We start from the raw sequence: 23,823 nt of genomic DNA on the forward strand, positions 1-23,823 counted from the left end.
GGTCGGACTTGAGTTCGTGGTGTTACAAGAACGCTACGCATTTCCGTTCAGATCGTGCCATCCCTGTCATCCCTCAAGCGGCTTGGCCAACTGGTTCTGGTAGAGTATAAGTAACCATGCAGTCTGCTAAAGAAGTTTTAAAAACAAATGTCGCTAAAATTTAACCAACGTGAACTCACAGTGATATGCTGCATGTGCTGAAGAATTGACTTTACTCACACTCGCAGGGACCACATGTGCTCGTTCAACTGTGGGGGGAAATTGTACTGAATGGGATTTGTTGACGTTTTCCAGAGAAAAAGTCATTTACACTAGCGTAAACATTTTCCGTTACTGAATCATCCCGCAGGGATTGTCGATTTGACAATCCCGCAGTTGTGGCCAATCACCAAGTGTGTGTGTGTGGGGGGGGGGGGGATGCACGCAGACAGACAGACAAATAAAATAAAATAAATATATTATCTCAATCATGAGAAATTAAAGACAGACAGACAGACAGACAGACAGATGGAGAGCGAGGAAGAGAGTCAGAGAGAGAATATCTCCCACAATTTTTACAAGAACTGAAGCAAAGTGGTCGTGAACCTTACAAATTCCAGTAACCGTGTATTCAAAAGGCGGTATCAAAGATTCTCAAACAGTGCCCTAATTCACTCACAACTGTCATAAGGCCGGCTGGACCACAAATATTCGCTCACAATGACTGAACAAGTCCAAAACACAGAATGAAGAATCGGGCTCGCAACAGCAAAGAAAGTCATATCCAAGTGGAAAGAACTACTTGATTTCACGACCCGAAACAACTACTTGATTTCACGACCCGAAACAACTACTTGATTTCACGAACCGAAACAACTACTTGATTTCACGAACCGAAACAACTACTTGATTACACGAACCGAAACAACTACTTGATTTCACGACCCGAAACAACTACTTGATTTCACGACTCGAAACAACTACTTGATTTCACGACTCGAAACAACTACTTGATTTCACGACCCGAAACAACTACTTGATTTCACGACCCAAAACAACTACTTGATTTCACGACCCGAAACTACTTGATTTCACGAACCGAAACAACTACTTGATTTCACGACCCGAAATAACTACTTGAGTTCATTAATTCATTCGTACATGGCTCGCATGACCACCTTGGTTCTCGAGACAAAAAGCAACAACAAACATTCGACAAGATCGAGTGTAAGTGTTTTAATAAGGGCTGGGACGGACACAGGTCAACTCTATGTGCAGATTCAGGGGCGGTATCCAGGTACAACCCCCGTGTCATCATTGGGGCACGTAAATGACCTCGGTCATTCCGCCATAAGTTCAGGTGGCATATTACACCTAAACACGCGCACACATCCGAACTTCCCAGCGATGGGACAATAAAGTAATGGAAATAAAAATGAAAAGTAAGCTTTAAGCGAAATATAACACCAACAAAAAGAAGGGACAAATGAAGAATTTGGAAGAAACGGGGAACGGAACGGAGAATGGAACAGCCAATCAGGTTAAAGGCACACTCATCTTCCCGCAAACCATCAGTTTCTGGTCACAGACACTGTCAAGCTTTTACACACAGTACAAACTCCCTTTCGTTTAAACACTCACCGCTTGAGAACATCCTAGGTGCCCTCCGTAAAGAGCGAGCATTTTTCAAAGAATTTATTTTTGACTGGCCAGCCGGATTGACTTCAAACACAATCGGACGCCTCGTTTTGGCGCTAGAACTAACTTTTAAAATCTAAATAATAAATTGACAGCTTGTTACACAAACATCTTAAATCTTTAAAGAATTCTTTTTTCATCAAGAAAAGATCAGTATAATTTGAAGTTTGAAAAGTTTGAAAAAAGGGAGCCCGGAAGCAGATATTGCAAGGTCGTGTTAGCCCAAGCAGACGAATTTTCTGCAAATCGCTTTGCTTCTTTGAAGTCAACCGCCGCCGATAAGTTCGTGTGACTCGCAGTCGTTTGTTGCATTTTAGATTCAGAGGTACACAATAACGTGGTATTGCAGATACAGCGAGTCGCATTGAAATCACAAACTGACGACTAAATTGTAAAAAAAAAGAAAGTAGGTGACACGGGTCCACGATGGCTGAGGGGTAAAATAAACCACGAAATCTGGTGTTTGGTTTACGTAAGCTAAATAGCCATTCAAACGAACTGTGTCATTTAATGCTGTTAAATGCTATTGCAAGTGTGTTCCATAAGGTTAGAACTGCTTTTTTCGTGAGAAGATTTAAATCGTTCTGTAAACCATTTGAAGTTTTAAAGGCAGAAAATGTATTTTTATGTCGTGTTGCAAGGAAATACACAGAATATGATAATGCATCTGAACTTTGCGAGTTGGCGAGTAGTGGTTCTTTCTTTACTTTCTTTATTTGGTGTTTAACGTCGTTTTCAACCGCGAAGGTTATATCGCGACGGGGGAAGGGGGGAGATGGGATAGAGCCACTTGTCAATTGTTTCTTGTTCACAAAAGCACTAATCAAAAATTTGCTCCAGGGGCTTGCAACGTAGTACAATATATTACCTCACTGGGAAAATGCAAGTTTCCAGTACAAAGGACTTAACATTTCTTACATACTGCTTGACTAAAATCTTTACAAAAATTGACTATATTCTATACAAGAAACACTTAACAAGGGTAAAAGGAGAAACAGAATCCGTTAGTCGCCTATTACGACATGCTGGGAAGCATCGGGTAAATTCTTCCCCCTAACCCGCGGGGGGTGCGAGTAGTGGTATTTAATTTGATTTCGATTGGGTAGTACAGATGACAACAACGTGTAGGTTTTTTTTTGTAATAAATTTCCCTTGCGTTACACTTCAGTATTATTTAAGCCCAATGACTAAAATAGGACGACTTGAGACTATTCAAAGAGACCTTCCGAATGACCCCAGGTGTCTATTAGAATAGCTATATGAATTCCTTCCTTGCACACCACAACTAACAATTGGTTCAAGTCTGTGTTTGTGTGTAAAGTTGCGTGTGTTAGTGTGTGTGTGTGTTAGTGTGTGTGTGTGTGTGTGTGTGTGTGTGTGTGTGTGTGTGTGTGTGTGTGTGTGTGTGTGTGTGTGCGATCGTGCGTATGTGTGTGTGTGTGTGTCTAGTATGTCTTGGAGATACTTCAAATATCGATGTTTCAAATCTGGTAAATCTGTGATCTTTGTTCGTTTGTTTCTTTCTTTGTTCGCTCTTGTCTCGACTTCCTCCCGGTGGTGATTTTTTTGGTAGCGATATCGTGTGCTCCGAGGTCGTGTTTTTCGCTCACTTCTTCCCAGGTGTTCTCTTTGTGTTTGGGGATCACCGCCTCACGGATTCTCGTGTTTCACATCAGCGTAGATTTGACGCTCTAGCTCTTGGTCGTCAATGACGGCATTCCCTCCGAGTTGTTTCACCAAATCCTCTCGATCTCTGGAAGAACCTGTGTCTTCCTCTTGCCGTGATGAGCATGCAAGTGCTCGTTCCAAGTTCTTCTGGGTGGCCTCGATTGCAGTGGATATGTCCTGCCGCTGTCGTATTTGATGCCTACGTCGGGCGCTGCGTATTTTGGCCTTGTCTAGGTACTTTTGGTAGCGGTCTGGGTTCAGCCTCAGTCTTTCCCTGAAGCGCTGTTGGTGTTCTTTCTTCGTCAACGGCTTTCCTCGGAGGAACGATTGGTTCACGTTGCGGAGCAGCTGCACTGGAACTGGGGCTTGCTGGTGCTGCCGTTGTGCTGCAAAGGGAAAACACGGGTGCTGAGCTTTAACCAGGGCTGCAGAGGTGGTTGGTTTGGATTTTCTGTTGTTGCTGATAACTTGCTTGTTTTTCGTTTGTTTGTCTTCCGTTGATAAAAGTTAATAACTGCTTTGTGTAGTTCAAGGCCCTATAAGACCACGGTATCTTTAAACACTTAACATGGGTATTCCACGCGCTCAGAAGCCTATCGTAATAGAAGCACCTAACTACTATTACCAGCAGTCTGATACATACGCCCTTTGAGCTTTCCTTGGGAATATCCATTACTAAAAATAGAATACGGGATTGTGAGAAAGGTGTTCAATGGCACTCATGCATTATATTCGATTTTCAGTACACGACTCAAAATCTTTGGGATAAATCAAAATGAAAAATAAATACAAGTATACAGAGCTAAGAAAAGTTGACAAAAGGAGAACAAATGTTGTGCAAAAATCTTGCCAAGTATAGGACTCTAACTCGAGACCGCCGGATCTACAAGCAAAAGTAGTGTACCAACCCGCCACAAACCCTCTCGACCTAATCCTGTGAAAGCAAATACATGAACTGCAACTGCCATATCTTCCACGAGCATTTGTCGACTAGTCGGTTCCCCGTTCGTATTTGTGATGTGTACGTTTTCTTGTTAGTCTCATCATTACATGTAGTCGCGGTGTTACCTATAGGGCATTACATTTTCACCAAAGCCGAGGTTACTAAAAAAAAATATCCAAAACGTTTGGAATGAAGCAAATGAATAAAATACAAGAATTACGAGTTCAGAAATAAATTAAAATAAAATTGCCGTCGAAGCGAATCGAACCCGGGACTACAAAAGTAAGGACTCTACCAACTGAACTATTTTGTCGCACTGTAGTCGAGGGAGATTTTAACTTCAAATATTACACTTGAGTTCTCGAGCGTGGCGACGACTCAGTGACTCGAGTTTCCGAGTCTCTCCGCTCGTATTTGTGTACTGTTCTCCATATCTCACTGTTCGGGGCTAGTTCAGTAACTGACCCTACGCTCCCGGTCACTTCGTAGCGATAATTTCAAGCGAGACCGACATTATTGATACGAAATGCATTGACTAATCGCCGAAATGCGCATGAAAGGATTTCCCAAAATCCTCTATTCTAAATGACATACTAAGGAGTTAGTTCGGGAGAACGACGATCTATGGACGGTTTATCATATAAAGGGAAGCAAGCGGTTAAAAACGGGCGTCGATAGAGCCAATGAACAGGGATGGGAACTTCTAGTATGATAGACATCTGACGTGCTCAAATAGAGATAGAGATAGTGTCTCCTATAGAAATAGCGAGAAAGAGAAAGAAAGACAGTATCTCCTATAGTGTTAACAAGAAGTAAAGTAGCTGTGGACCTTAAGAAAATTCAGTACCAATGTATCTAAAAGGCGGAATCAAAGATTCTCAAACAGTGCCTTAATTCCCAAATTATTCACGACAAGACCCCCCCCATACCTACAAGCAGCACTCCCACCTCTCGTAGCAGCCAACAACCCCTACCACAGACGCCGCCCCTTAGAACGAAGTATACCCCCACATCGAACAGAAACGTACAAAACATCCTTTTTTCCTTCGACAACAGTACTCTGGAACCAACTACCTGAACAAATACAGTTAACCGACTCCCTCGGGGAATTTAAACATTACTTAACAAAAGACGACACACAAATTCCCGTTTACTTCTACAGTGGCAGTCGACAAACACAAATAATCCACACAAAAATGAGACTTAATATTAGTGATCTAAAGAAAGACTTAGTTGAGCGACACCTTGCGGAAAACAGCGTATGCGACTGTGGTGATGGAACAGAAACTGCAACACACTTCTTACTAGAATGCCGTTTACACTTAGCTGCAAGAAACAACAATCAACAAACTAACCAACAACCTCATACACACAGATATTCTACTTCATGGAAACCCTTCCTTGCAAACAAAAATTAACAAAAAAATCTTTTTAACAGTGCAGGAATTTATTGGACAGTCCGGCCGTTTCGAACAGATAAACATGTAAAGTGAAAGCAAAATCGATACGTCTACTCGTCTCTCTCTCTCTCTCTCTCTCTCTCTCTCTCTCTCTCTCTCTCTCTCTCTCTCTCTCTCTTCTCTCTTACTCGCTAACACCATGAATATTATTTATGTATTCTTAAACGGATTTTTGTTTTGATGTACAATTTTCATTCAATTTTCTTTTCCTGTTTGCTTGCTTTTCATTTAAACTGTACAATAGCCGCCATTTATATGTAATTTTCTAGAAAACTGTAAACACCACTATAAGCATTATGCTTGTTGTTGTTTACTCAATATGCGTTTTTTGTAAATAATGCACAAACGTTGAATAAAACAGTTTAAACCAATTCCCTCATTTTTAAGGGTTGGCGCACAGGTATTTGCTGACCTTGCTTCATGCCTGAACAAGTCCGAAACATAGAGATAGTGGTTTCGCAATGTTCAGCAAACAAAGAGCAAGTCGCGTGAAACAAAATTAATACGTTTAGTCAATCTGTCGAACTCACAGAATGAAATTGAACGCACCGCATTATTTCACAAAGACAATACCCATTCCGCGCGGCCGCGTTGACACGTTCACGCACAAAAAGTGACAAGCCAGTATAGCGCAGTAGTGTAAAGCGTCTCACGGGAAAGTGTGCTTTTCTCTATTCTTTTTACATTTAGTGAAATTTTGACTAAATGTTTTAACATAGAGGGGGAATCGAGACGAGGGTCGTGGTGTATGTGTATGTGTGTGTGTGTGTGTGTGAGTGTGTGTGTGTGTGTGTGAGTGTGTGGGTGGGTGTGTGTGTGTGTGTGTGTGTGTGTGTGTGTGTGTGTGTGTGTGTGTGTGTGTAGAGCGATTCAGAAAAACTACAGGACCGATCTTCATGAAATTTCACATGAGAGTACCTGGGTATGATATCCCCGGACGTTTTTTAAATTTTTTCGATAAATGTCTTTGATGACGTCATATCCGGTTTTTTGTGAATGTTGAGGCCGCACTGTCACGCCCTCATTTTTCAACCAAATTGATTGCAATTTTGGTCAAGCAATCTTCGACGAAGTCCGGACTACGGGATTGAATTTCAGCTCCGCAGCGTAACAACTAGTTAATTAGTTTGCTCATTTAAGTTGTCATTAAAATTGAATTTTCACTAACAGATTAAAAAATGATAGCATCGTATTCCCCAATTTCTCCTGATTTTAAAAACATAATACATATGTCATATTTACTATAAAAATGTGCTCAGAATTACAGAAAATAGGTTCAAGTAAGTACTGCGTTCGCGCGCTACGCGGAGACGAGCGTGACCCGTCTCGGTTTTTCGGTGTGGTTAGTCGAGACTATTTTAATATGGTCTCGACGATGACTGTTTTGGGGTGTTAATCTGTTACTTTGATGCCGACAGCTTGACTAAATGTTTTTATATCGCTTCACGCGACTTGTTAACTTTCTGGGCTTGTTTTTAATCCAAACATAACATATCTATTTGTTTTTGGAATCAGGAAATGATATAATAACCCTTACTAACTTATTCATTTTAATTAGAATTTTAAGATTTTTAATGACCGGATTTTTAAAAGCCGGATATGACGTCATCAACAAAATGTATCCAAAAAATGACAAAATGCCTGGGGATATCATCCGCAGGAACTCTCATGTAAAGTTTCATGAAGATCGGTCCAGTAGTTTTCTCGCCGCTCTACACACACACACACACACACACACACGCACACCCTCGTGTCGATTCCCAGTCGACATAAAGCATTTAGTCAAACCTTTGTGTAAATGTCAAAACCAAAGTGAAAAGAAAACCATATGAAAAGAATGTAAGATGAAAATAACTCAGAAAAAAAAGTACGTCTCGAGGCTCATCGTTTGAACATGAGTACCTTAAAAAAGCACTCTCAATGCTTGAATGTTTGTAAATGTGTTCCATATTGTTACAGAGACATTCTTTCTGTCATTATGAAGTACACATTCCAAGTACCCCGTATACGCGTAACAAAAGATAATTCAATCACTGATGTATAACGTATGATGATCGAAGCCTATAATCATGCAATTTGGTAACCGCGTCTTCTAACCACCACACCTATACCCGTTGCTGATGGGACTTTGACGTTATAAGTATTGCTCGTTTGCAATCAGCCTGAAACACAGTTTTTCGTTTTTATCTTGCAAGCTACACACATTTTTATATTAGAAGAAGAAGAAAATATGCTCCCTTGAAGTATACCTAATAGTATGTGTACGTTTTTAGAGTATAGGCACATATTGGTATTAATTAGGTCTTCATAATTTCCTGTACCAGATAATAAAATGTTAGCCCTTATCCGGGCCCCTGGACCAGTTTTGCAAAATGGAGGTCAAACTCGTGCATTTCATGGTGTAACGTTTGTGTTCATTTGCGTTTTGGCGTGACTCAGGTAAACCAGACATATGCATGCCGTAGGAAATTGTTTTCTCACCTTCCCTCACAGGGTTTAGTTTATTTCGGATTCGTTTTGGGCCATAATCCGACGAACTTCGTGGCTGAAGCGAAGCGTTTTCGCGTTCCGATCTGGCGGCCATTGTATCTCGAACGTCCGCGAGAGTACGGAAGTGGTGAATTCTGGGTAAAAATTCCGATGACGTCACATCCAGTTATCATGGCAGAAGCAACTTTAGCTGCTGAACCTTACAGTTTTGAGCCTGAGTAAACTACTGAACCGATCTTAATGAAATTTTTCATGAGAGTTCCTGGGTATGAAATCCCCAGACGTTTTTTCATTTTTTCGATAAATGTCTTTTATGACGTCATATCCGGCTTTTTGTAAAAGTTGAGGCGGCACTGTCACACCTTCATTTTTCAATCAAATTGATTGAAATTTTGGCCAAGCAATCTTCGACGAAGGCCGGACTTCGGTATTGCATTTCAGCATGTAGGCTTAAAAATTAATTAATGACTTGGGGACACCCCGAAGCGTCCCGGTACCAAAGCGTCCCGGTACCGAAGCGTCCCGGTACCAAAGCGTCCCGGTACCGAAGCGTCCCACTATAACGCGTCACAGGACTTAGACTTTTTTTTTATATAAACCAATGACCTTGATTTGACCTTGACTTGACTAACCATATTTTTTTTTTAAATTTAATCTTGACCTTGATTTGACCTTGACTTCACTGATTTTTTTAATTTTGCACAGACCTTGATTTGCTTTCGGTAAAAAAAAATCACTTTTTGTCCAACTTTTCCCCAACTTTACTTTAGATCTGTACTCACAACACACCAATTTGGAAATACTGTACCCGTGTGGACAAGTTTGGGGGAAAAGTCCGTAGGCGTCCGTTCACAAGAGGGATATGTCTGTTATAACACACGCTTTCTGGCTTCACTAAGCGTGAGCGTCGGTTAAAGTCTTTTCAGTTCTGCCTCCGACTTTTAAATTGTATCATTTGGGTTAATTTGGGTTTGTTTGGGTTCATTTGGGTAATAAAGAACTCTCGCGCTGGACCCGAGTACTCTTCAGACTGGCTCCCCCAGTATGAACGTTTTTGTCTTGTGCACGTTTAAGACCAAGTGATTGCTCTGTGTGAATTACAGGCATTCCCTTTGCTATATAATACATTGGCATGCGAGCCGAGGATGTGCGTGGTGACTGGTACCGGGACGCTTCGGCATCGGGACGCTTCGGTACCGGGACGCTTCGTGCCCTACTGCGCGGGAGCGTCCCGAAGCGTCCCGGCAGGAGAGCCGAATGTCTGTCACTGGCATGGTTGACATAGCCGTTGCTTTTGCTGCTCTGTCCGCCGTTTCATTTCTGCGGCTTCCTGTGTGGGACGGCAACCACATGAGGGAAAAGTCTGTTCCTTTTGTCATAATTTGGTGGGCTAAGAAATGAATTTCAGTTTGCATCTCTCCTCTGTTCTTGGTGCCATGTGCAAGTGCTTGCAACGAGGATTTTGAGCCCGTAAGGATGACCACCCCCAAGGGTGGGGTTGGCAGATCGTTTATCAGTGTGCAGGCCATGTAGATAGCAAATAACTCTGCAGAGAAGATGCTGATCCCCTTGTTTAGCTTGTATTTTCGTGTTATATCAAGTCCAGGAATCGACAAGGCACACCCAGCCTCCCCTGACTGCAGGATCGAACCATCTGTGAAGACCTGTAGGTGGTTTTTAAATCGTTGATCGATCTTTTCTTTTGCAACTGTGGCTAGCAGCAATGGGTCTTCTGCCTTTTTGAGGCCGTCTCCATAGTCTATGATCAGATTTGGGGCTTCAAGCAGCCATGGAGGGTAAGGAAGAGTACCACCTGTGACCAGCTTTTCCTTGGACAGGCCACTCTGTTCCCATATGCCCTTCACATGGTTGTATATTGGGAGCACTGTTTGGTATGTATGAGTCTTGGATTCAAGAGCTTTGTATTGCATGTGGTCGGTATCTCCCATGTCTGGGGTAAATACTTCCACTGCCGTGTTTGGGACACAGTGTATTCTGACAGCCAGCTGTGCACATCTGAGGTGGCATTCCTCTTTCAGTGGCAGCCATCCCACTTCCTGGTAAAGTAGAGTGGAGACTGCCGATCTGGGGACCCCCAGCGCCACTTTGAGAGCGGCTCTTTCATCGCTGTGGCACCAGAATCATCGCTTAAATATGTAGCGTGTTTACAGGCCCAGCAAATTTGCGTCAGTGCTTACACGCACATAAAACTTTAGCAGTGTGTGTATCAATCATTTTTCTAAAGACATGCAAAGTCATGAATTCTTTGGACCCAAGGGAACCATCCTATGACGAGATTAAAAACTTCTTTCGAAAAATTGCATAACATTTTAACAAACACCTGTAACAATCCATAATTTCGCTCGAAGTATCTCTAGTATGTTGGTAAAATATTCCGAAAGTTTCAAAGCAATCCACCAAATCATTGCTAAAGCGCAGACTTTTTTGTCATGATACCCCTAAAAAATGACACAAAAAATCCCGTTTTTGACCGCTCTTGCGATCGACACCTGCATCAGTAGGAATAGCATAGCACGCGAAATACGCAAGGTAGCAAAACAAAACAATCTATTCAGGGTAGATAATTGGTTTGACTTTCTTCTCGTATGTCAAAGTTGCAAAGTTTTGCCTATTGTGATTTCTTGTCAATTTTTCATTCGGCTCTTCCGTTTTTGTCTGGTCGATTTTGAGGGTACCCTTATTTGAGCGGCGGTCACGTGATCCCTGTAAAAGAAATATTTAATCCAAAAGGTGATCCTGGAGGTTAAGTGAACGGTCTTAACTGGCATATACAGTTTTAATGAAATGACACGGGGATTAATGCTTTAATTTGGGTTTGAAATTTGTTGCAATAATTTTTTGGCCAAGTTTAGATTAGGCAGCCCATGATCACTGTTGAGATTGTAGTTGAAGTTCTATCGGATTTGTTGTTGGTTATGTTGTTGAAGACGTATATGTTCTCGAATTTGAGTTGATGTTGTTGTTGTCGTCGTCGTAGATGAAATCAAGGTTGTAATTACGTGTCAAATCAATCGTGTTCCACCTACTGTTTAGCAGTGTAAAGCTGTTGTTGGTGATGTTGTTGACATTGTAGTTGTTCTTGATTTTCGAGTTGTTGTCAGTGTTGTTGTTGTCGTAGTAGTTGTTGTAGTTGTTGCCCAATGTTGTACCGTGTTGTGGTTGTTGTTGTTTTTGTTATTGTTGATACGGTTTCGCTGGTTTCTCAACAATGCGGTTGTGGTTGTTGTTGAGGTTGTTGTTGTTGTTATTGTTATTGTTGATGGGCGGGGATATAGCTCAGTTGGTAGCGCGCTGGATTTATATTCAGTTGGCCGCTGTCAGCGTGAGTTCGATGCCAGGTTCGGCGGAAATTTATTTCACAGTCAACTTTGTGTGCAGACTCTCTTCGGTGTCCGAACCACCCCCCGTGTACACTACATTGGGTGTGCACGTTAAAGATCCCACGATTGACAAAAGGGTCTTTCCTGGCAAAATTGCTTAGGCACAGTTAAAAATTGTCTACCTATACCCGTGTGACTTGGAATAATAGGCCGTGAAAGGTAAATATGCGCCGAAATGGCTGCAATCTACTGGCCGTATAAAATTTCATCTCACACGGCATCACTGCAGAGCGCCTAGAACTGTACCCACGGAATATGCGCGATATAAGACTCATTGATTGATTGATTGATGTAGTTTCGCTGGTTTCTCAACAATGGTGTTGTTGTTGTTGTTGTTGTTGTTGTTAATGTTGATGTAGTTTCGCTGGTTTCTCAACAATAGTGCTGTTGTTGTTGTTGTTGTCGTTTCTTTGTTTTTGGGTCCAGCCGATTCATTTTCACAGCCCATTCCTGCTTGAGCCTTGAGTCGGATGGAAACAAATGAAAACTCAAGCCTGAGTCCTTTTTTTGCAACTCTGAACATTCGGCAGCAGCACACTCTCTCGGCATGATGTCGGGAGTACGCGCGCATCCACGGCTGCAGCAAAGACGCAGACCGAGCGTCGCTACTTTCGCTTCCGATTTCTGTAAGTGACGTCACAGCCAAGGGCTTGCCGCCGCGGGGATTTTGAAGTCTCGCGTAGCAGACGAATTTGGCCGCTTTTTGAGCATGCATTTTGTGTAAAATTAGACTGATGCAACAGTAAACCTGTGATTTACAGTTCGGTTTTTCCATCTTTAGATCCTTACCTATATCATTAAATCAACCCCAACTGCTTTATCTGACCTTAAAAAGAGCCTGTTGGGGTCCTTTAAAAGCTGGAAACATTCCTACATACATAGATACAGTGTTCTATCTATTTTGTTCCAACGTGAGAGACAGAGAGAGAAAAAGAGAGAGAGAGAGAGAGAGAGAGAGTGTGTGTGTGTGTGTGTGTGTGTGTGTGTGTGTGTGTGTGTGTGCTTGTTACACCCCCGGTATAGGGGTGTGTATAGGATTCACTCGATGTGTTTGTTTGTTTGGGTGTGTGTTTGTGTTCGCATATAGATCTCAAGAATGAACGGACCGATCGTCACCAAACTTGGTGAACAGGTTCTATACATTCCTGAGACGGTCCTTACAAAAATTGGGACCAGACAAACACACGGTTAGGGAGTTATTGGTGGATTAAAATTATACAAGGACTTAAAGAGGCACATCTTAATGGTCAAAGGGAAATAACCATTCTCACTCAGTCACTGCCACCAACTGAGAAGGTTATTTCCCTTTGACGGGGGTGTTTTTCCTACCTCATAGGAATTTCTTGTTTGTTATTGTTTTTGCTCCTTGTTCGACAGCAATCCATTTCTTTTGTTGCTATCGGTCACTGTTTTAAATAATGTGGTTCTTGAAATTCCAAGTGCGTGTCAAGCTCTTTTTGCAATGTTATTCCAGTGATTTACAGGCTCCCCTTTTCAGCATCTTATGCACATTCACAATAATCTTTTTCACCTCGAAGTGTTTGTGAGACATGTATTATGTCAGCACGAGAGGTGAACAAAAAATGACCTGCATGTTTGTAGAGGCCTGGATAGGGGGAGACATTTTATTCATTTTAAGTAGTCGTTATGAAGAAATAATTAACCAGAGGAAAGTAAGGATTATAGTAAATACAAATTAAATTAGGTATACTTTTGACGTACTTATTATGTTCTTATCCACATTACAAAATGTGTGTAGATCGCGAGATTATTTCGAAAAACCATGTCTCAGGCGTACCGCAAACGGACAACACCCAGTGCATCCACGTCATGCATCATACAGTTCTTGTTGGTTCTTCTGTCTGTGTCAGAAAAAAGACATAACGTTTTACAATTTGTTGTTTGGCAGCGATAATGTGTCCTGCAGGGTGGTAAGTCTTACAGATGCCTCCGATGTAAATTGTGTCGCAGCGAGTATGTGTGCTGCACGTCTCGGATGCATTGTTCGTTCATTCGTTTGTTTGATTGTTTGTTCAGTATATCTCCAGTTCCCTGCATGGTAGCGGAAAAGTGTGCCATGAGTTTATGTTATTCGTGCGTGTCTTCCCAGGTGTTCTCTCTCTGCTTTTTGGACCACGGCCTCAGGAAGTCTCTTGTTTTACATCAGCATCCAGGTGACCCTTTGCTTCTTCATCGACAATGACGGCATTCCCTCCGAGTTGGTAGGTCCGAGCTGGGAAGTCCTCTCGTTCCCAAGAAGAAACTGCTTCTTTTTCGTGCCGTGCTCTGCGTGCACATGCACGCTCTGATCTCTTGGGGATGGCGTCGGCACTCGATATTCCCAGCCTCTGCCGCATTCGCTGTCTACGTCGGGCGTTGCGTATCTTGGCTTTGTCCAAGTACTCTTGGTACCGCTCTGGGTTCAGCCGCAGTCTTTCTCTGTAGAGTCGATGATGTTCTTTCCTCGTCAACGGCTTCCTCCAGTTGAAGGACTGGTACACATTGCGGTGTAGCTGCATTGGAACTGGAGCTTGCTGGTGGTACCGTTGTGCTGCAACGGGAAAACACGAGTGTTGAGCTACCGGTGGCAGGTCTCAAGTTGTGTTGTTGTTGTTAACTGTTTGCTTGTTTGTTCGTGCGTTTGTATTTGGGAATGCCCAGAAAATGTTCAATTGTGGTTATGACTAGATAGGGAAACCAAACGCCGGAGTCATATACTCGCTGAATGTAAAAAGAAATAGAAGAAACAGGAACCACCACAACCACAACCACAACCACAAGTGACAACAAGGTAAAAGGTACAGTAAGGTTTAAAACAATGAAGGTTCTTACTACGTTTTTTTGTTAACCTAAAACCACCGGGACTATATAAAAACAGCCAACAAGAAGAAAAATCAGAGACGATATCAACACTCCAAGTAAACAACGATTTTCAGACAGCAGCATCTTCTACATATATGTTCTACAATGTACAAGCGTGGAAAAAGCATCCCCAGTCAACGGCGTTTAACATCAAAGGGCTCCAGTCAGCAAGGCACATAATTGAATCAAGTCAACGATTGCTTCGATCTTATTTTGCAACTGCAAAGACTTAAATTGAAGCTGACGACCCTTCCTCGCCACCCAAGGAACAAATGGGAGAAGCGCTCAGGATACAAGACGACAATGAGCAAGAGTTACGCGAGAATCAGTATATCCACACAATACTGGCCATCCGCCCCCAATTTCCTTATCAAGATTCAATCGCTGTATCAAGGTTGAGTGTCGAATGTCTTTAACAAGGTCAAGTTGTCTTATCAAGGTCAATTTGTCTTTATCAAGTCAAGCTGTCTTTACCAAGTTTAGTTGTCTTCATCAGAGTCAGGTGTCCTTCATCAATGCAGAGTGTCTTTATAGAGGCCGGGTGTCTTTTTAGAGGTCGGGTGTCTTTGTAGAGGTCGGGTGTCTGTGTAGAGGTCGAGTGTCTGTGACGAGGTCCAGTGTTTTCTCAAGTTCGAACATCTTTATTTAGGTCCAATATCTTTTTCAAAGTCAATTGTCTTTTTCAATGTCGAATGTATTTTTCAAGGTCGAATGTCTATCAGTATGGAGCGTTTTTACCAAGAGCTTTTATAAACACCAAGTTTGAGAGCCTTCATCAACATCAAGTTGTCTTTCTCAAGGCAGAAGCCTTTTTTTTTAATGTCAAGCGCTTTCATCAATGTTTAGTTGTCTTTCTCAACGTGTCATCAATGTTTAGTTGTCTTTCTCAACGTGGAGTGTCTCCATCCAGATTAATTTTGTTCATAACGGTGGAGTGTCTTGATGATACAACACCACGTCCTTTCTCCTGGCCACCTGCCGCCTCTTTCTCTCCCGCGCCAGTTCCCTGACCCGCTGGTATCTGACGGGGTCCATTTTCTGCTTCAGTCGGTACTGCCGCCAGTACTCCCGCTTACGCCACGCGGCCACTGAAACCAACAAACACATTGTCCCAAGTCAGCATATACCCCACCCAAATCCAAAAGTAAGCCAAAGTCATTAAATGCCCCAAGCAAATCCAAATTTAGACAAAGAATTATGAGGTTAAATGTTCAATATTCAGCAAACAATTAATGCATTGATATCCGAGGAACACCGTGAAACTATTGACATGATATCCGACAGACACGAACCTGCTGAAGTGACATCCGACAAACACAAAGAACCGCTGAGAAGTAATTTCCGACAAACACAGAGAACCGATGAGAAGTGATTTCCGACAAACACAAAGAACCACTGAAACGAGTCTCACAAACGGCCTACTGATGTGACTGCGGCTGGTAATTTTCACTAGGAGATGAACAACACTGAAAGTCAGTACTTAACTTGAAATAATTGAAGCTCCCATTTCAGCCAAAATACCCGCACATCCAAGAAATGGTATGATCACTTTGCGCCACAGGGATATGGACATGTGGCCTTTTGGTACATAACGGAAAGTCGCCAATCCCGGAACAGTCGGCAAACTTGGAACACCTCAATATGCGATCAACGGGAAACAATTCAAGAACAATTGTTTTGCAGAGTCATTTCTAGTGACTTTCCTTGATGTTATTCCAGCAGGAAAAATGGCTCCGCGGCAAAACAAAAAAAGTGGTACGTTTTTTAAACTTGTCTTCCTTTTTCTTCTTATTTCGACCTTCTTCAATTCGTATTATTACTCTTTATCTATATACTTTCACATAAAATGTTGATTGCTGTGATAAACCTTCATGGATTTGCAGTAATTTCAACGGAGACAAAGATTTGAAAGTCACGTGTATCCAACAGGTTAACTCAAAATCCATGCAGGTGCCATGCGGCAATGATGGAACACATAAGAGAGGTAAACATGGAACAGTGTTCCAGCTTTGCCGCATTCTGTTCCATCTTACCCTCATCAAACAATAACCTGAACACTGCTGTTTTATTCACGTATTCAATTCTCTTTTCGGTTTTGTTGTGTTTTTCCCTTCTATACGTTTTAACTTTTATTGAATTATTGATTGATTTGTTTGACAGTATTGAGGGGACGGTGGTTATCAGAAGAAATGGGCTGCGCTTTGTCGGCAGTGGGTTTGTGTTGCGCATCAAGAGCATATGGTGTTCCTGTCACAACGCTTAATAGACATTAAGAAGGAAAAAACTAATTAAAAAAGAAGTAAAGTGCACAGGAAGACCTTCTACACTAACACCAGAGTTAGAACAAGAACTAGTCAATAACATTCATGAAGCTGAGATACATTTGCCAACGTCAACCCCATCGTTGTTTTCTACACTGGACATGGAGATTCGTCATTATGATTGCTTGGTTTCAGCAGCAAATGTAAGCCTACCTGCCGCTGGTGTCCTGCAACGTACAACCACAAACTCGTCGAAGAGAACATCACGAGAGAAAAAAAATTTGAAATCACCACATCTTCTCCTTACAAGCAAAAGCTGTAGATTCCACTTGCAAAAGGGAATGCAGGTCAACAGAAGAGAGGAAAGAAGGGAGCTACAAAATCTTCTGCTCAGAAAAACAAGTGGGGAACATCTTCCGCCCAGAGAAAGAAAATGGGAACATTCTTAACGATACGTTCTATCCTGGAGGCAACCGCTTGGTACCGCTTCATGTGTAGAACCAACTCCCCTGAAGACATGATACAGTACCAGAAGTGCACAGTGGGCACACGAGGACTGCGCTGACAGCAGAGGACAAAAGTACTTTGTTTGCGAAATCTGTACTTAGTTATTTTTTGTGTCTGCGAAATCAGTTCTTAAATCTGTTCTTAGTTATTTGCTTTCAGACTTCATGCGTATTGAGTTTTACATTTAGTCAATTGGGCAGGTAGCCCTTTTATATATGTTTGTCAACTGAAGAGGGGTACAAATGAAGCTGCGAAATCTCGTGGTACTGCTTCATATGTGTGGCACCAACTCCCCTGAGGGCATGATACAGTGCCAGAAGTGCACACAGTGTTCACACGATGACTGCGCTGACAGTAGAAAACAAAAGGACATTGTCTGCGAAATCGGTTCTTAGCTTCTTTTTTTCCTTTTGTTTTTTAAAGGTTTTGTTTCTCTCTTTTTATATTTAGTCAAGTTTTGATTTTTTTAATACCTAGCCCTTCTTTATCTATTTTTTTCACATCTTAGGCTTAAATTGTTATCCGACTTGTTATTTCCTTGGTAAAAATCAAAATATAATGTGGAAAAAAAACCATTTAAATAAAATGGCTCAATCAAAACGTTATGGCGTATTTATTTCTCTTGTGTGTGTGGCAAAGTGTGCTTTTGTGCGTGTGATTGAGAGTGTTTAGGTGTATGTGTGTGTGTGTGAGACACAGAGAGAGTTAGAAAGAGAGTCAGTGTGGTTTTGTAAGTGTTCTGAGTTTGACAACACAGTGTTCCACTTTACACACACATGCGTCCAACCTGGAACAGATGCAGACATTTTTATAATGATCAGTCTGATGAGTTGCGTGACTTTTATTTTATTTTATGCTGTTCGTTTATTTACCAATAGACTCTAGTATATAATAAAATAAAGAACGCTTTGCAATATCCAATTTTTTTGTCTGGTTCGGTTGTTTCTCCTTAACTGTTCCGGGTTTGGCGACTTTCCCCTACTGTTCCTTGCTAAACCTGAATATCTCCACTGCTTTTCAACTGGAAACTACTTCCAAAGCGACCATTGACACCAAAGCTCAGACTGGTTGTGAATTAACAGTAAGGATCATGCTGGACATCTTAGTCATCAGAAATAATACGAATTCTTCAGAATTTAAACCTACGGGCGTCATGTCTCAGGATTTCCCAATATCGTTAGCGAAACGTCTCCGCATTTCTGATAGCCTAGCTTCTCTCATCCGCCTTTTTCTCTCCGCGTCCTTCATCTTGTGGTAGGAGTATTTTTCCGGGTCCTCCTTCATGCGTTGTCTGTATATGCGCATCTTTTCAGCCCTTGAGATGCCCGCTTGATATTTCCAAGGCTGCGTGTCTCTGTGGTGCTCAATGTAGCTTGATGTCTGAAGGTACTGTTTCCAGCTGTTCCCCTCTGAAATCATCCAAACAAACACTGTGTTGGCTTTTTTGGGGGGAGCGGACTGATGAAACTGTTTAACTCTTTTGACTACTTTATGTCATGTCTCTGTTCTCTGTTTCTGTACTCCCAATGACGATTCAGTCATATCTATAGAGGATTGGGTGGCCGAGTGGTAACGCACTTGCGCTCGGAAGCGAGAGGTTGCGAGTTCGACCCTGGGTCAGGGCGTTAGCAATTTTCTCCCCCCTTTCCTAACCTAGGTGGTGGGTTCAAGTGCTAGTCTTTCGGATGAGACGAAAAACCGAGGTCCCTTCATGTACACTACATTGGGGTGTGCACGTTAAAGATCCCACGATTGACAAAAGGGTCTTTCCTGGCAAAATTGTATAGGCATAGATAAAAATGTCCACCAAAATACCCGTGTGACTTGGAATAATAGGTCGTGAAAAGTAGGATATGCGCCGAAATGGCTGCGATCTGCTGGCCGATGTGAATGCGTGATGTATTGTGTAAAAAAATTCCATCTCACACGGCATAAATAAATCCCTGCGCCTTGAATATGTGCGCGATATAAATTGCATAAAATAAAAATAAAAAAATAAATCCCTGCGCTTAGAACTGTACCCACGGAATACGCGCGATATAAGCCTCATATTGATTGATTGATTGATCTATTACATGTATATTAAATGCAACGACACAGGTTTGTAGCAGCAGTTTCCCCATTTTCTTTCAGACCTTAAAGGTAATTTTATCATTTCAGCATACCGTCTCGAATCAATACAAGAAAGCTAACGAAATCTGGGTAATAAACGCATTCTCAATTCAGTACAATTTTAAAATTGAGTACTTTCGGTACAATAAGGTTTTCGTGTACGTGTACGCGGGCCCGGATCGTGCGTGTGGGTGTGCGTGTGAGTGTGTGCGTGTTAACGCAAGGCAGAATTAAAAGCATCTCCAGGTGAAGTACCTGAACAGCTTAGTAATTATTTATCATGGCGCGTGCGCTCGTGTGTGTGTGTGTGTGTGTGTGTGTGTGATGAGTGTGTGTGTGTGTGTGTGTGATGTGTGTGTGTGTGAGTGAGTGAGTGAGTGAGTGAGTGAGTGAGAGAGAGAGAGAGAGAGAGAGAGAGAGAGAGAGAGAGAGAGAGAGAGAGAGAGAGTGAGAGAGAGCAATAACATTTTTAAACACAAGCCCTTCAGAATCCTTTAGTTATCATGTATTTATTCGGGGATAAAGAAATCAACCTTTTCGTTCCAGGCAGTAAGGATACAAGGCGGATAGATGCAGATACAGCAACAAAAAGGAGAGAAAAATATTCCGACATGGAAAAAATCTGTACAAGTTCCCTCGCATCAGCAAAGCAATACAAGGTTCACTAATAAAAGGAACACACGCGCACACCGCTTAATCCAAAATGACAAAACTACAAACAAATGACAAAAAAGGATAATCAGGAAACCGAAAGAATAAAGAAACTGGCAGCGAATTATCTCACATCCATTTAACACTTTATCCTAAAGCAAAGAACCGAGGGTCTTTCATTCATATAAACACTTTATTCTCAAGCAAAGAACCATGAAAACGATTTATTTCACGCCTACATGGGACATTTTATCATCATACAAAGAACCATGGAACGGGGTATCTCACATCCGCATGGAACACTTTATTCTGGAGCATAAAACATTGGAAACAGGGTATCTCACATTCATATACAACATTTAACCCTCAAACAAAGAACCGTAAAAAATATATATATATAACAACTAAACAAAACAGTTTTTAACACGTCCACATAAAACACATAGCTTACGACGACAATCCATGGCCACGTAGAATCTCACATCCAGAAAAAACACTTTAGACCCCAACAAAGAATACTTGCATCTATGGGAGACAGTTAAGCCTACAGTAAGTAACCACAATAAAAGAGCCTCTCACACAAACATGAAGCATTTTAGCCTACAGCAAAGAACTATTGCAACTGAGTGTCTCATGTCCATTTGAAAGGAAGGAACCATGCCAATGGAGTGTTACACGTCCACATGAAATAACCCCCAGCTAAAACCAAACAAGAACGGCAAACTCCAGATACTGATAAACTCGCCTTTGCAATGCTAAATTTTGCAAAATTTTCACGATTTTTTCTACGTCAAGAAATCAAAGGAACATCAACACTGATTCAGTGGATAGCAATTTTTACAGTCGATATGGAATTTGAAGTGTCCCTAGAGTATCCTCTCTTCGTCAAACTTAGAAATGTGACCTTGACAGTAGACCGAGGTGACCTAATTTACATCATGTGTAAGGGTCATTAGAGGCCGTAAAGGTGCCATTGTTTAATAGTTAGACGCCTGTGTTACACAATATTCGTCAGACCAGCTCCTGTCCTAGCAAAGAGCAACACTGAATACCACACAACCATTGGGCGTCAGTATCTCGTTACCACCTCTACTAGCCCAGGGTTGCATGATATTCGCCAAAACAACCCCTGTCCTTGCAAAGAGCAACGCCGCAAGCCCCACATTCGTAGGACGTCTGTATCCTGTTGCCGCTGGACGTGAAGAACCCCTTCTGCGTGCAGAGAACACAGTTTCGCTGAGCTCGCCTGGTGAGGATCTTGCTGGGATAGTGGCCATCAGCTTGGTGTAGGAGTTCATTCGCTTCGTGGGGTTGCTGCTGTACGGGGTTGTTCTGAGCTACATGAAAAAGAAGACCGCCGCTGGGACCATCTGAAATAACGCCACCGTTAGACTTTAAATTAAAAAGCAGAAATGTTCGAGTCTTTCTTTTCGCACTTTGGATTTGGGATTCTTTCTTTCTTTATTTGGTGTTTAACGTCGTTTTCAACCACGAAGGTTATATCTTTCTTTCTTTCTTTATTTGGTGTTTAACGTCGTTTTCAACCACGAAGGTTATATCGCGACGGAGGGAAGGGGGGAGATGGGATAGAGCCACTTGTCAATTGTTTCTTGTTCACAAAAGCACTAATCAAAAATTTGCTCCAGGGGCTTGCAACGTAGTACAATGTATTACCTTACTGGGAGAATGCAAGTTTCCAGTACAAAGGACTTAATATTTCTTACATACTGCTTGACTAAAATCTTTACAAAAATTGACTATATTCTATACAAGAAACACTTAACAAGGGTAAAAGGAGAAACAGAATCCGTTAGTCGCCTCTTACGACATGCTGGGGAGCATCGGGTAAATTCTTCCCCCTAACCCGCAGGGGGGAAGGTTATATCGCGACGGGGAAAGGGGGGGGAGATGGGATAGAGCCACTTGTTAATTGTTTTTTGTCGATTAAACAAAGAATATGAGAATCAAATCATAATTTAGGAATGCTTAGTTCAGCTTGTCAACTTTCTTGGTTTGTGAGTAAAAAATAAAAGACCGTCGACGAAATAAATTATTTGAATAGAGAAGCACGAGTGAGAAAATCCAACGATGTCACAGCAGAATGTGTAAGATGATGACAGACAAAAACAAAAACTGTTGAGGACAACCCATCCTTACCCCCGAAATTTAAATCTGCTTCACAAGCCAAATTCCAACACGAAAGAAAACAACCGATGAGGACAGCAAGAAACCCTAACGCACAGCAACCTTCTTGGGAGCAGAGATAGAACTCACAACGTCAGGACAAAAATACCAAACTTGAATATGGAAACCGACCCAAACAAATGTACTACATGTATCTTCAAGACGTTCCTTTCAGAACAAGTATACCCGTCAAGTACGTTTGGCCTCTGACCATAGTAAATGGCATAAGAAACCATAGTTGGGGATCAAAAACCATAGTTAATGCGTGGATCAGGATATGGTTAAACGCACAAATTCAACTTCTCACGCATACACACTAAACCAATCAGATTGTTTTTCGCAAACTAAAAGTAAAACACATAAATTCCTTTCTACACAAACTGCTCTTTATTTACCACTACATGTAATACATTTACACTGCACTCTTGTTCGTTCATTTTTTTTCTCACTTGTCACTTGTCACTTGTGTTCTTTGTTGTATTCATCTGTGCAAATCTTTGCTTTGTCAATCATGCTGCCAGTCACCTTAAAATCATGGCAGCATGCATCAGAGTTAATTTTGACCTGCAAGAAGGCAGTCAGTGTGTCAGCTCCCAGACTGTGATCCAGCACTTGAAGGTGTTGCAGGGTTTCACTGCCAAATGGAAATTTATTCAACATTTTCCTCACACAGGCCACGTAGAACTGGCGCACATCATGCCAGAACTTCTGTTGTGTGGCTGGTGCAAGCTCCTCCTCGGAAATGAATGAACGGCAGTCCATGCCAGCAACAACAACAACAACAACAACAACAAAAAATGCTGAAAATGCGTATGGTTTGAGGTATACGACGTAGGACCCAAAAAACACCGAAAACCCGTAAGAATTACGCAGAATGCGTAGGACTTGACAGGTATGTATAATACATAACCATTCACGCTTGTAGAGTCCACAGTCATCCACTGGGATATACCAGCGTAAGCTCAGCGTGATGTCAGTTGACAATTCAACATCAAGGAAAAAATCGATGAGCCACCTGCGTATCTGAAGGAATGTCGTTTACACCAGAGGATGTTACAAAAAGGACGATAAAAATGTCCCAATGGTAGCAGTTTGGTCTGTTGACTTAAGGTCAGTGTTTAACTGGGAGGCTGCTCGTACCGTTTGTAAATTCCTGAATAAGTTTGTGCTGGTTTTAATGAGGACAGGAGAAGTTGTGTTTAAGTAAGAGCACCAGAGATGCCATGAAACTCGTCAAAGCAGCCCTCCCTACACAAGGCCACACCGCACTGCACACACTCCCAAGAGGATCGAATCCTGAAGCCACTGGAGGTGAACCTTCCTCGCTGGGTGCACAGAACGCAGTTTCGCTGCGCCCGCTTGGTTGGGATCTTGGAGGGTATGTGATCCGACTCAGGTAGAGAAGAGCAACGAGCAATGGACGACCTGAAGCTTGCACCACCTGGCCTATCTGCACACACACACGTCACACCAGTCCTGTATGAATGAATTATAATTGTAAACCGCAGAGAGATGAATGTGCAATTATGAAAAGGAAAGTTTCCAGTAAAAGTCTTTGTCCCTGCTCATTCTCAGAAAAGAAGAAACAATCCAGCACTGTTTGTGTG

At 42.0% G+C, this 23,823-nt stretch overlaps 2 protein-coding genes across 3 annotated transcripts in view; both read right to left on the reverse strand.

Annotated features, from left to right (window-relative positions):
* Positions 1-23,823, reverse strand: part of LOC138981680 (SAFB-like transcription modulator) — a 114,048-nt gene that overhangs the window by 4,756 nt on the left and 85,469 nt on the right. The window lies entirely within an intron of this gene.
* On the reverse strand, positions 12,574-15,422 carry LOC138981683 (uncharacterized). Its single transcript, XM_070354684.1, has 2 exons — positions 14,976-15,422; positions 12,574-14,190 (listed from the first exon to the last, which is right to left on the reverse strand). Exons 1-2 carry the CDS (start codon positions 14,992-14,994, stop codon positions 13,781-13,783), a joined length of 429 nt encoding a protein of 142 aa, XP_070210785.1. The 5' UTR covers positions 14,995-15,422; the 3' UTR covers positions 12,574-13,780.

Source organism: Littorina saxatilis, linkage group LG12 (assembly GCF_037325665.1).
Source record: "Littorina saxatilis isolate snail1 linkage group LG12, US_GU_Lsax_2.0, whole genome shotgun sequence".
Taxonomy (NCBI): Eukaryota; Metazoa; Mollusca; class Gastropoda; order Littorinimorpha; family Littorinidae; genus Littorina; species Littorina saxatilis.